General features: G+C 35.8%; 1 protein-coding gene across 50 annotated transcripts in view; it reads left to right on the top strand.

Moving 5' to 3' along the window:
- tmod (tropomodulin) overlaps positions 1 to 11766 on the top strand; it is a 484472-nt gene extending 472706 nt beyond the window's left edge. For all 50 annotated transcript variants that reach the window (XR_012409076.1, XR_012409055.1, XR_012409064.1 and 47 more), the window contains one exon: positions 10049 to 11766. Coding sequence is in view for 6 of the 50 variants with exons in the window: in XM_073960999.1 (XP_073817100.1) it covers positions 10049 to 10110 (62 nt within the window). In the remaining 44 variants the exon portion in view is untranslated. The remainder of the gene's footprint in view (positions 1 to 10048) is intronic.
- Positions 11767 to 13407: the final 1641 nt, after the last annotated feature.

The raw sequence follows: 13407 nt of genomic DNA, 5'->3' as shown, positions 1-13407 counted from the left end.
TAGAAAATGAGACGAGGCGACGACCCAATCTAACTTAAGAATTACTTTAGTCCTTAATATGATATTAATCTTATTTTCAATTATATTTTTTGAGCTAACGAATCGTATATGCCCTTCGATCAATCCAACATCCGTTTTAGACAATTTGGAGTCGATTTAGCCCGAATATTTTGTCCAAACTTAGATATAGTTCTCGAAGGGTGTACTTTGCCAGCGTGTGCCTCCCCCCCAAAATTTCAAATTTATTCGCAAAGTTGCAGTTTAATTACAAGTCTCGGATTGTTTTGAGACCCACGGGCCCTATTACTACGTAAAACTTTTTGTCATAGGCATGTCCATACTTCCTGTGACAATTCCCATAAACTCTAAAAAAGAAGGTCAATATTAGACAACAGCTTTGGTTACCTCCCTAATAAAATTTCAGAATTTTTGCTTAAGTGCAGTTTAAGGGCTGCTAGAGCATAGAAGGTATTCATTTACCGAAGGTACTCATTATGTTCGTAATTACTGGGAGGCAGGGACGTTCGCATGGGGTGGCACAGGGGGCCCGCCCACCGAAATTAATATTTTTCATACACTTTTTGAACCCTTTGCTTTTAAAAAGTCATATTTGGTCTATTTAAGCATTTCCTATCTACTAAACATGTTCTAACCATGTCTTCCCGGACGAGGCGAAAACGTCGTAGTATGCATTGCTTAATCAAGTGACGACATCCTTCAAGATATATGACTCCAGTACTTAAGCAATATCTACTATGAATATTGCTAGGCACAAGAGTAGTTCGGCAGCGGCGGCTTTGCAATGATGCAGATTAACATGCACGATGCGCAGTTGTTGCCGATTCCATCCTTGTGAAGTAGATTCAAACTAAAACAAATTCATAATAGTTCTCAAATAATCTTCCCATACTGAGTCCACAGCGATCTCTTTGTCCATATTTTCAATTTCCTTGCAGGGGGTCAGAATGGTAATAGTCCAGCCAGATGTTAGGAGATCTGGATTTTGGAGCTCCACAATTTTCAGTATCAGCTCCTTATCCACGTAGGTGGGGGAACCCATGCTGGCAACAGTTTTCTGGAGGGTATCTCAGAGATGTGTGCAGTAGTTAGCGTTGCCCCTTTCAAAAGATCTCGGAGGCCATTACCGGCCTAAAAAAGGACATCCTTGATCTTGACGGCTTTGTGGAGGAAGGCGCTGCCAAACTGATTTAACTTCTCAGAAACGGTAACGCTCCGAAGACCGGTTTCTACTAGCAACCAATGACTGTTGCTGATTTTCCCATTCAGGTCAGCTTTGTCAAGGATTGGCACTCGAAGTTCGTTAACAGACATCCTTGGGACCGGTCTGGCATAAGGCTTCTTGCGTCCTTGCCCACGAACTTTGGTAGTTGTTTTACCAGAGAATGGACCGGCCTTTTCAGTACTGAACTTTTTCTCCTTGTCAAGGTTGACTGTCTTAAAAGGTTGAGGAATTGACATTCGGACGAACGAATACGCTTCACAGTTTTTTCTGCGGACATGAAAAAATGATCTTCTCAGAAGATCATTGTTTCTCAGTCAGTCGGCTTTCTTACAGACTGTGAGTTGAGTTGAGCTCAGAAGCAAACCCCTTCGAATTGATGTCGTTCGGTTAACGAAAGCTGTAGGTGCTTTAGCATTATTATTAATTCCTTTCGAGTTTGTGTTCGGCTTCCGAATAGAACTAGAAACTTGGCTTGAACAGCTACAGGGTCTTAGTGGAAGATTTTATACACATGATGCTCGCGTCGAGGCATATGAGGGAAAATTCTTTAAATGTTCTCATGTTTGCTTCCGATGAAGAATACCTCCTTCTCAGCAAGCAAATTCTGGTCCCTTTCCACGCGATCCAGCATTTTAATAGTGCTTTGTATCTCTAACTTCTATCCATATAGTTATTGGCTGTTGTTGGAGTCTCTTTAGTCTCCACGAATTTGCGAAGATACATCACAGCACTCTTGCAATGCTTCGTACCCCTAATTTCTGTCCTTAGTCTCATTGACTGTTATTGCAGTCTCTTTATATTCTCCATCACTAGTCAATGTCTCTGTAGCATTTTGTCTCGGTGGTTTTTATCGGTATATGCCGATATATGACCAACTGCAACTCATGTTAGTTTTGAACCTGTTAGTTATGTACCTAAGTCCATACACCGTCTTGTCGTCGATCAAGGTCAGATTGAGTAACATGTCCATCGGGCATATGCCCTGATTCTGCTTTTTCGGTTTTCGGAACAAACTTTTCCAGTTGATCGAGAAGTTCCCTACTACGAATATCTGAACTATCCTCAATAGTCTTTAGAGTCTCGAGTAAGGTCGTCCACGCACATAGTTTCAGTCGTTTGCACCAATCATAGCTCGATACGTTCGTCGTCCCAAAAGTTCGCTGGGTCGTTAATTCTATTACACTGTGCAACATTTTCAAGGTAATTTTGTGCAAACAACTTCTAATGCGTTTTTTATGTAAGTACAGACCCAATATATAAATACCGTCTTTGGGTTTTGTTTTGTTAGATCGGGTTCGGACTTTATGGCCCTATCTAAACATGGTTAAATATTGAAATTTTAAAGCAAATCGGGGCTATATCTTTGAAACCAATGCGAATCTTTCCATGACATCCGTAGCAAACTTGTAGATAAGAATAAGAAGAAAGTATTTGGAAAAATAATTAACATGAATAACCTCATTTATTGTCTCAAAACTTATAATATATCTAAAAATTCCCTAAGCATCATATCTGCAAAACCGTTAATTTTTTCTTAATATTATCTTTGAGAAAAATACTCGCTGGAATGAAATACACAACCCTTCAGAACATATCGTTGTAGTAAAATGCCTCTATTGCGTTGTTTCTAGCATATTACTCAACGACAATTTGAAAATATGAGAATAAACAGCCTGTGTGAACGTTGTTTGAAATATGTTTAGTCGAAAGTATGATATGAAATACCGTCTAAACAACATGAAATAAGCGTTTTACAGTTTCAGAATGTTCTAAAGAATTGCTGAGCATATTATTTGGCAAATTTTTGCGAAAGGTTACTTGGTTCAACTCTCAACCGACCATAATTCCAGAAATTATCAGCCCAATCACGAATGAAAATTCCGTGCGGAATTTCTCTCTTTCCTCTTCTCTCCTATCACAAACAAAAAATCCGCACGGAAAAAAATTTCGATGGAAAAAAGTCGGTATCATGAACGCTCGGGTGACGTAGGGGATGGAAGATACCAAGGAACGGTCCTGACCGGTTTTAACATGGCAAAGCCCAGGATTTATCTTGGTCCCTCTTTCATCCCAAGTGGACACTGACCTCCCCGTGGTGTCACCTGGGGAACTGCCTTTAACACCCGTTAAAGGTAGTGAGCTAACATGTGCCGCGCGTTCACCCATAAGAACGTTAAAAACTTGGGTTTGGGCGTCGGGTTAGTAACCCTCCCCTAGAAAAAACAGCCTACTATGAAAAAACGAAAGAAAAGAAAAACAAACCCCTCTAAAGTTGACGAACCCCGCAAACGTTTTAAGGACCATGATCTGCGAATCTGCACCTGGAATGTTCGCACTCTTTATAGAGAAGGTGCAGTCTTCGCATTGGCAGACGTACTTGAAAAGTACAAGACCGATATTACTGCCATACAGGAAATACGATGGATTGGGAAAGGCGTCACAACAACACCTAAAGGTGACGCACTGTATTATAGCTGCCATGACGTAAAGCATGAGTTTGGTTGTGGATTCGTAGTCGGAGACTAAAACATCTTGTATCCAGCTTCACTCCAGTGAATGAAAGACTTGCTGCAATTCGAATAAAAGCTAAATTCTTCAACATCAGCTTTATCTGCGCTCATGCTCCCACTGAAGAAAAGGATGAACAGACCAAAGATATATTTTACGAGCGCTTAGAAGAAACATATGACCGTTGCCCTGCCCATGACATTAAAATCATTCTAGGCGATTTTAATGCCAAAATTGGAAAGGAGAATATCTTTGGCCCAACAGTCGGGAAATTCAGTCTCCACAGTGAAACATCTGACAATGGTATGAGACTGATAGACTTTGCAGCTGCAAAAAACATGGTAGTTAGCAGTACCAGATTTAATCATCTCGATATTCATAAGGGCACCTGGCTGTCTCCAGATCAGAAAACAAGAAACCAAATTGATCATGTTGTGATAGATGGAAGACATTCATCGAGCGTGTTGGATGTGCGATCGTTCCGAGGCGCAAACATTGATTCGGACCACTACCTTGTTGCAGCAAAGGTACGCACCCGCTTAAACGTAGCAAACAAAGTACGAACAGACACAACACGAAAGTTAGACATCGGTAAGCTGCAATCACAACAGATAGCCACAGCATATTCCACTCAACTAGCCCAATTGCTTAATCAAAGCCCTCCTCATCCCGATAACATATCAGCGCAATGGCAAAGCATTGCCCACTCCATGCAAACAGCCGCAAAATCCATACTTGGATACCAGAGACCTCCACCAAGGAATCCATGGTATGATGAGGAGTGTCGTGCTGCCACCGAAGAGAAAAATGCGGCATATAAGGCTACTTTACAATCCGTAGCAACGCGTAGCGCACGAGAGAGATACAGGGAGAAAAGGAGAGAGGAGAAACGTCTTTTCCGCAGGAAAAAGAGAGAGATGGAAAAGCGGGAGTGTGAAAAAATCGAGATGTACAGGAGCCAGAATGAAGTCCGAAAATTCTACCAAAGAGTCAAGCATCAAACTGATGGCTTTGGTACAGGCACATCCTCCTGTAGAGACCAGCAAGGTAATCTGGTAACTGATACAGATAGTGTGCTAAGGATATGGAAAGAGCATTTTTCCAAATTGTTGGTATCCAATAGTAGCGAAGTCGACGAAGATACCATAGATCCAATCCCAGAAGATGGTATTGAATGTATACCACGCGGCCAAGATGAGGTGAAGACAGCAATAAACCTGCTGAAGAATAATAAGGCAGCAGGAGCTGATGGCCTACCAGCCGCGCCGTTTAAAACCGGAGGCGACACGCTGATAAGGTGTATGCATCAGCTAGTTAGCTCCATCTGGCAGGAAGAACGCGTACCCGACGATTGGAACCTGAGCATTCTGGATCCAGTCCATAAGAAAGGAGATAAGGCTTTATGCTCCAACTATAGGGGCATAAGTCTTCTCCCTATCGCCTACAAGATAGTGACAGGGATATTGTGCGAAAGACTAAAGCCCATGATCAACAAAATAATTGGACCATACCAATGCGGCTTTGACCAGATATTTACCCTGCGGCAAATCCTGGAGAAGACCCAAGAGATGCAGATCGACACCTACCACCTTTTTGTCGATTATAAAGCAGCCTTCGACAGCCCGCTACGTTCAAAAGCATTCCAAGCCATGTCTGAATTTGGTATCCCCGCAAAGGTCATTCGGCTTTGTAAAATTACTCTAATTGACACAAGATCTTCAGTTAAAATAGGAAAGAACCTCTCCGAAGAATTTTGTACCAAAAAAGGTTTCAGACAAGGAGACAGCCTTTCGTGTGACCTCTTCAACATCCTGCTAGAAAAGGTTATACGAGAGGCAAACGTCAAAAGAAGTGGCACAATCTACACCAACAGTCACATGTTACTTGCTTATGCTGATGATATAGACATCATGGGTCGATCAGTAAAAGAAGTAACTGATACCTTTATAAAGGTAGAAGGAGAATCTGCTAAAGTGGGTCTGGCGGTAAACGGTGAGAAGACCAAATTGATGGTGTCGACGCGCAATGCGTCCATTGAGCTCGGACCGACTGTGGAAGTTGGTTCCTATAATATTGAGGTAGTAAAAGACTTCGTCTACCTCGGCACCTCCGTCAACACAACAAACGACATCAGTTGTGAAATAAAAAGAAGAATTGGCCAACAGATGCTACTTTGGATTAAGTAAGCAGTTTAAAAACAAAGCCACATCTCGTCAAACAAAAATAACGCTCTACAAAACACTGATACTACCCGTGCTGATGTATGGCTCCGAAGCCTGGGTACTTGCGCAAGCAGACATGGCAGTGCTTGGTGTGTTTGAGAGAAAAATTCTTCGAAAGATCTATGGACCAATCTGCGTTGACGGTGAATATCGACGTCGCATGAACCACGAGCTGTATCTGCTATACAACGACATGAATATTGTTAAACGTATCGAGATGCAGCGATTGCGTTGGCTAGGCCATATCATAAGAATGAGCGATGATGAACCCGCTAAAAAGGCGTATGAATACATGCCACATGGCGGTGCACGCAGAATTGGCAGGCCAAGGAATAGATGGCGCAAACAAGTGGATGATGAGATGACAAGGCGCGGTATTCCAGTGTGCAAAGCAACAAATAGAGAGGAATGGAGATCTCTTCTTAGTTCGGCCTATAGAACAAATGTTCTGTAATGGGCCAGCTAAGTAAGTAAGTAAAGTAGTATCATGAACGCTCTCAAACATGTGTTTTCCTCAAAAAAAAATCTCCCTTGCAAAACTGAAGGGAGATTACAAAAAAAGTTGGTATTTCCCAAAAATTTTGTACAAAACATGCAAAATAAACAGTTTTGTTGGGTTTTTATACTAAAATCTTCCATTCGCGGTTGGAAATTTATTAAAAACTGAAAATTTTTTACAAAATAACATTAGTTTGCAAACTCATTCAATCTCAACTTTTTGTACCGATCAACGATGGGATGGCAGAATTTTGCACATACAAAACGTCGGTTCCTTATTGTTGAAAACACTATATAAATCCATATTTTCAATTATTTTTATTTCAAAATTCATATTTTTTTCAATTTTTGCCATCTTTTTATTAAAAACACTCGTTTTTAATACAATCATGATAGTGGCAGTTCCATAGAACAATGCACTGTTTCCTTGGAATTTTTCAATTTTATTTGATGTTTTTCATAATAAGTAACATCTTCTGAATATCTTTGATGTGTAAAAGTGTAATTTATTTGATTAAATTTGTTTATGTCTAAAAACACAAACACATAACATTTTCTCTTTGTTTTCACAACAATTAGGGCACACAAGGTATGAAAAAGACCTTTAAGTGCTGCCAAATTCAATGATTATTTTTCTCACATTATTCATGATAGGAGGAATGTTCTCTCGAGAAAAATCTATTCCGCGAGAGTTGTATTCCGCAAGAATATTCATGATTGGGCTGTATGTAAACTCTCATATATTTGATCAATTTTGATGCGCTAGGTGCGGTTTTTACTAGTTCTTTTATTTGACACTTAAGTTCTATTACTTTAGGACTACAATATTGCTGAAGACCGCAAATCAAAATTCTTATTAGTTTCAGAGATAAAGCCCGGATAAATTGAAAAAAGGTCGTTTTAGCCTGGTATATATGAGGCCATAAAATCCAAACCCGATCTAAAAACACAAATCCAACTAGGGGTTTTGTAGCATCAATATGTACTTTCAAAAAATGTCCACTAGAAGTTGTTTGCATTTTCAGTGTTGCACAGTGTTATATTACTAAATTGTAGTGCACTTGTAGCAAGTACAGCCGTGAATACGAGACATCCACACCTTATTCAGCCGGATTGTATGCTCTAGATGGCTCAGAGCTTGTGAACACACCAACTCTTGTCTCCGGACCTGCAGCGAAACTTTTTTCGTTTTATTTTTCTTCCCCGAAGATCACAGAGATGTCCAAGGTTAAAGAATCTGTCAAAGAATGCCCTCAGACAGTTTTGGTTCAACAAATTACAAAAACGCACTTTCCATCCGCCGTCCAGGAAGACACGACCAAAAACTAATGATCTATTCGTAATACATTTAGGCCCATCACTCCTATTTTGTATAGTCAAAAGAAATCCGGAACTTTACCATGTTAAAGCCCGATTCATTTTTAGCACACGGGGAATCTCAAGGATACTCTGGAAATAAGAGCAAACATCTAGATATTTCTATTTCCCTAAAACTATGTAGGGATCTGTTCACACTATGCAACACTGAAAATGCAAACAACTTCTAGCATGGATTTTTTGAAAGTACATATTTAGACTACAAAAAGCCTAGTTGGGTTTTGTCCTGTCAGATCCAGTTCGGGTTTTATTGCCTCATCTAAACCGGGCTAAATCTACACTTTTTTGCATTTATCAGGCCTTTATCTCAGAAACGAATAGGAATTTGGCCTTGCTGTCTTTAGCAATATTGTAGCCCTAAACTAGTAGAACTTATCTCTTGAAGAAAACACATAAGAAAAACTCCATCTAGGGCATCAAAATCTATAAAATATAGAAAATTTTACATAATTGCTGAAATTCTGGTCAGTATCGGCTAAACTATTGGGAGTTGAACCAAGTAACCGTTTGCAAAAATCTTCCAAATAAAGTTCTCAACAATTCTTTAGAACATTCTGAAACTCTAAAATGCTTACTTCATGTTGTTTCCGCGGTATATTGCATCATAACTTTTACAACACGTATTTCAAACACAGTTCACACCAACAGTTTATTCTCGCATTTCGGATTTCACCACATTATTGACATTTTTGTTAAATCGTCGTTGAAAAATGTACTGAAAACAACGGCGTAGAGGCATTTTACAACAATGACATATTCTGAAGAGTTGTGTATTACATTCCAGGGAATATTTTTCCAAAAGAAAATATTCAGAAAAAATTAACGGTTTTGGAGATACGGTGCGAAATGTATAAAAATTGTGGACTTTTTGCATATATTTTGAAATTTGAGGCAATAAATGTAGTTTTTCGAGTTCATTATTTCTCCAAATATTTTATTCTTATCCTTATCTACAAATTTGCTTCAGAGGTCAGAAGAAGATTCGCATTGGTTTCAGAGATATAGCCCCGAATTTCTTTAAAAACTCAATATTTAGCCATGTTTGGATGGGGCCATAAAATCCGAGCTGGATCTGACACAACAAAACCCAACTAGGGTTTCTTGTCGTTTGGGTCTGTGCATTCAAAAAATCCTCAGTTCGAAGTGTTTGCACAAGATTACCTTAAAAATGTTGCACAGTGTCATTGTACATTTAGGTCCACCACTTCTGTTATTTTTTTATAGTCATAGGCGAAGAATATTCAGGAACTCTACCATGTCAAAGCAAATCGGAACTGTTTCCCTTTTTGGGCAGAACGTTTTTTACGTATAAAATTTACAATTTTTAGTCATAATTCATTTTTTTAAGCCACACTAATATTAATCGTGTGGTTTCTTTCTATGTACATTACCTGTTTATATATCTCTCTATAGGGAACTTTTATTAACTTACAAGTGAAATTACAAACATTATAAATGACATTGTTTTGACAAATAGGTTTATTGTACCCAATACCGTAAGTAAGTAAATCACCTTCAGAAAACTTTGTAATTTTATTTCTGTTACATGTTGTTTGTCGTCTCATTTCCAAGTGTTATTGACCGTTATTAAAATTTTCCTATAGTTTTGTGTTTGTCACGAGTTTATTATGGGCACACCATGTTCACGCTCATGTGAGGTTAAAAAGGTGAACAGCTAGTTAGTTGTACATGTTTAAATAAATATTTTTGAAATACAAGACATTTCATCATACTTGTGATTAATGTTTCTTTGTCATCAAAATATTATTTTTTAGTTTTTCACATTTTATGCAAATTTTTAGTCAAAGATTTAAAAAAAAACTGTGGAAAATATTTTTTATTAGTCCGAAAAGGACTTATTGTTGTCTTATTAGGATGAAGGTCATTAATTCTGAAAGTTTATAATTGATTGAATTATTATATACTGTTTAGGGTCATGTTGTAGGTTAAGTTTGTACTTTAGCAATACCTTTATAGGCCTTCAAATATTTTACCCTGTTGTGAGTAAAATTAAAACAACAAACATAACTTTTTCCCAATGAAGAAGTATCTAATATTTATGTTAGATAAAAGTAATAATAAATAATAAAAAAATATTTATTTCCCAATAATTATTTGTTATATAGCAAATAGTTCCCCTTATTTTACAAAAAATAAAATCTTTTACTAATTTGATTTTTTTTATTTTTCTTACCTTTAGCTGGACGTCAGCGACGCATGGGACACTTTGTCAGAAATTATACAATTGGTTTCCGCCAATAGAAGAGATGATGGCTGGCTGGCTGGGGCACATTAACACTCAAAATCACATGCATAAATTGTATTTCTTTACATAATTCATTATGTATATTTATATATAAAATTTATAAAAAAAATCAACAACTGTTTACATACAATATTTGTTTGTATGTATTTTTGTTAGATTTTCATTTTCATTCATTTTTTTTAAATCATTAATAATTGTTGCAATTTTTGACATTTTTTTGAAATATTTTATTTTATATTTAGAATATTTGTCATCTATTTAAAAATTCAAATTATTGTATTAATATTTATAAAAACAAACATGTACTATGAAACCACTTTATATGACAGTGATTGGTACATTTTATTGTTGACATTTTTGCGTTAATTGAATTGAAATGCTGCCTAATTTCCTACACGTAACTCCCTAAAATACAATGTTATGTGAATAAGTGAATTAAATATTTTAAACTACAGTTTTTATATAAATTTTGTAAATTGTAACTATAATTCAGCTTTTAGAAGATTCAAGGGGATAATAAGTGGTTGTTTTAGGAAATCGTTACCGCAATATCTTCTAGAAGCTTGAAATATTATTTGCTTAAAAACTTCAAAACTATTTAATTTTTGTTAAAAAAAAACTGGAAAAAGCAGTGTTAACATTTTGTAAAGAGCTTTACAGTTTGTTTAATAACTGTTGTTGCTTAAAGTTACACACAGAAGTGTCTTATTGAATTTAAATAAATTTTATATTAATTGGATGTAATTGAAAACACATGGCATAATTTTATTGATATAAACAAAATGAATATTTTAAAATAACAACTCAAAATTATGAAAAAAGACATTTGCTACAAAAAATATTCTCTCTCTTATATAAATGTTGAACACATTGCAATTTCCTTAATTTGTCGTTGTAAGCTTTTTCCACATAATATGGCATGCTTTATTATTATTTACACGATTAACAGGCTATATAGTACATATTTCACAAAAAGTGCTCTCACACACGTACACATTAAAAGAAAATAAATAACAAAACAGCATACAACTTTTATAAATCGACAAAAAATTATAAAAAAAATCACGTAGTTTTATAAAATAAACAAATCTTTTCACCAACAAAATAATTAAACACAATCATATTTATATAATTTTTACATCAATTCAATAAACAAACATTTAAGTTCTTTTTTACATTTTTTTCCAAATTACATTTTTATGTTCTGTTTTGGATTCCGATAACTTCAATTATTGCAATTCTTTTTAAAATACCAGTAATCATTTTTTATTTTTCATTATTTTTTTTGTGTATTTTATAAAAATACACATTTATTATAGAATTATTTTACTGCATTATTTTCGTTTTTAAGTTTAGGTTTTTTTATAATTTTGTTTTCTTCGAAAAATAGATGTTAATTACAACAAACAATCTTCTTCAAAATCGTAATGTAATAATTTTAAACAAAACAATTGTATAATTTATAAATCACACAACAATTCTATATATAAATAATTACACTTTATATATTAAAAAACAAAAACAGAAGCAAACATTAAGTAATGAAATAATATAAAATGCTTATAAATTATGTAAAATGTAAAACCAACTACAAAAAATATTGTGAAAATCATACAAAAAAATTAATAAAAATTCAGAAAAATACACCAAAAGAGTTTTTTTTATTTATTTAAGGTTAAAGAACTTTGGCTAAATATATATAATTATAAATAATATAATATAAATATAAATATATATATAATTATAAATAAATCTGCGCTTAAAGTCCTCTAAAATATCATCTAATGAAAGAAATCCTCCACACTTTCCAGTTTGTGACGTCACCTACAATCTGGATAGCAAAATATTCCAAATACATGAAAATACCAGGCAAACAGAATCGTCTAGGAGGAAGGGTGTTGTTTTGAAAATTGGCGCCTAAAAGTATGCTTTGATTTACATGTCGCCAATTTGTTTAAAGCACTGCCAGATGTAAATTTGGAATTTAAAAGAAAATTTTGTGCTGGCAACATATCATATGAAATAAAAACACCTAAAAGTATGCTTTGGTTTTTATGGCCATCATTTAGTTACGGCACTGCCAGAACTAAATTTTACATTTATTTTTATTTTTCGACGTTACTTGTTATTTCATTCTGGGCGACTGGCAATTTTCAGAAATTTCAACAAAAATCAGTTTTCTACAAATTGTGTGTGACGTCACAAAAAACAAATGTTTCGTACCCTGTGGTAGGTAGGTAAGTAAGTATACTTACTTACATTATCTTAAACCTTCTTTATTATTGTTTTCGTTCGTTCTATCTATCAGTGGATTCGTAAAAAAAGTGTTTTTTATTTTTGTTTTATTTATACTTTTTAAGTAGACAGCGAAATTTTAAGCAACCCCTATTTTTGGTCCGATTCATGTCAAACTTTGGGACTGGGCATATTTATTATGGCTTCTGATTACATTGCAATCAAACATATGACATATGCAAATTATGCAAAATGCATAAATTTTTGCATATGCAAATAGGTACAAAAATGTTTTTGTGTAAAATTTTTCTGTTTAAAATTCTCTTCAGACAAGCCAATAAAATAGAGAAATGTATAACCACAGCCACAACCTTTAAAATACCAGAAATCCGGAGGTACCGTTCTATGGGGGCTATATGAAGACGTGGAACTATACCGATAAATTTCAGGTGGAAAGTTTTATACCCCCAACAAAGATTTAATACCAAATTTCAGCCATTTCGGAGGGATACTGAGGGCACAACCTTCAAAATACCAGAAATCCGGAGGTACCGTTCTATGGGGGCTATATGAAGACGTGGACCTATATTGACAAATTTCAGTTGGAAAGTTTTATACCCACAACGAATACAAAATGCCAAATTTCAGTCATTTCGGTGGGGTATTGCGGCCACAACCTTCAAAATACCGAAAATCGGGAGGTACCATTCTATGGGGGCTATATGAAGGCGTGGACCTATGCCGAAAAATTTCAGGTGGAATGTTTTATACCCCCAACGAAGACTAAATACCAATTTTCAGTCATTTCGGTGGGATATTGAGGCTACAACTTTCAAAATACCGAGTATCGGTAGGTACCGTTCTATGGGGGCTATATGAAGACGTGGACCCATGCGGACAGATTTCAGTTGTAAAGTTGCATACCCTAACGAAGACTTAATACCAAATTTCAGCCATTTCCGTGTGATATTTAGACCACAAATCCTTGAATATATTTTTGCATATGGTTTTGCATATGCTCATTTTATGCAGATATGTAAAAATATGTCAAAATATTG

Source organism: Musca autumnalis, unplaced genomic scaffold (genome assembly GCF_047663935.1).
Source record: "Musca autumnalis isolate F117 unplaced genomic scaffold, ASM4766393v1 scaffold_1, whole genome shotgun sequence".
NCBI lineage: Eukaryota > Metazoa > Arthropoda > Insecta > Diptera > Muscidae > Musca > Musca autumnalis.
The sequence above is the reverse complement of the archived record's forward strand: the minus strand, read 5'-3'. Positions and strand labels throughout refer to the sequence as shown.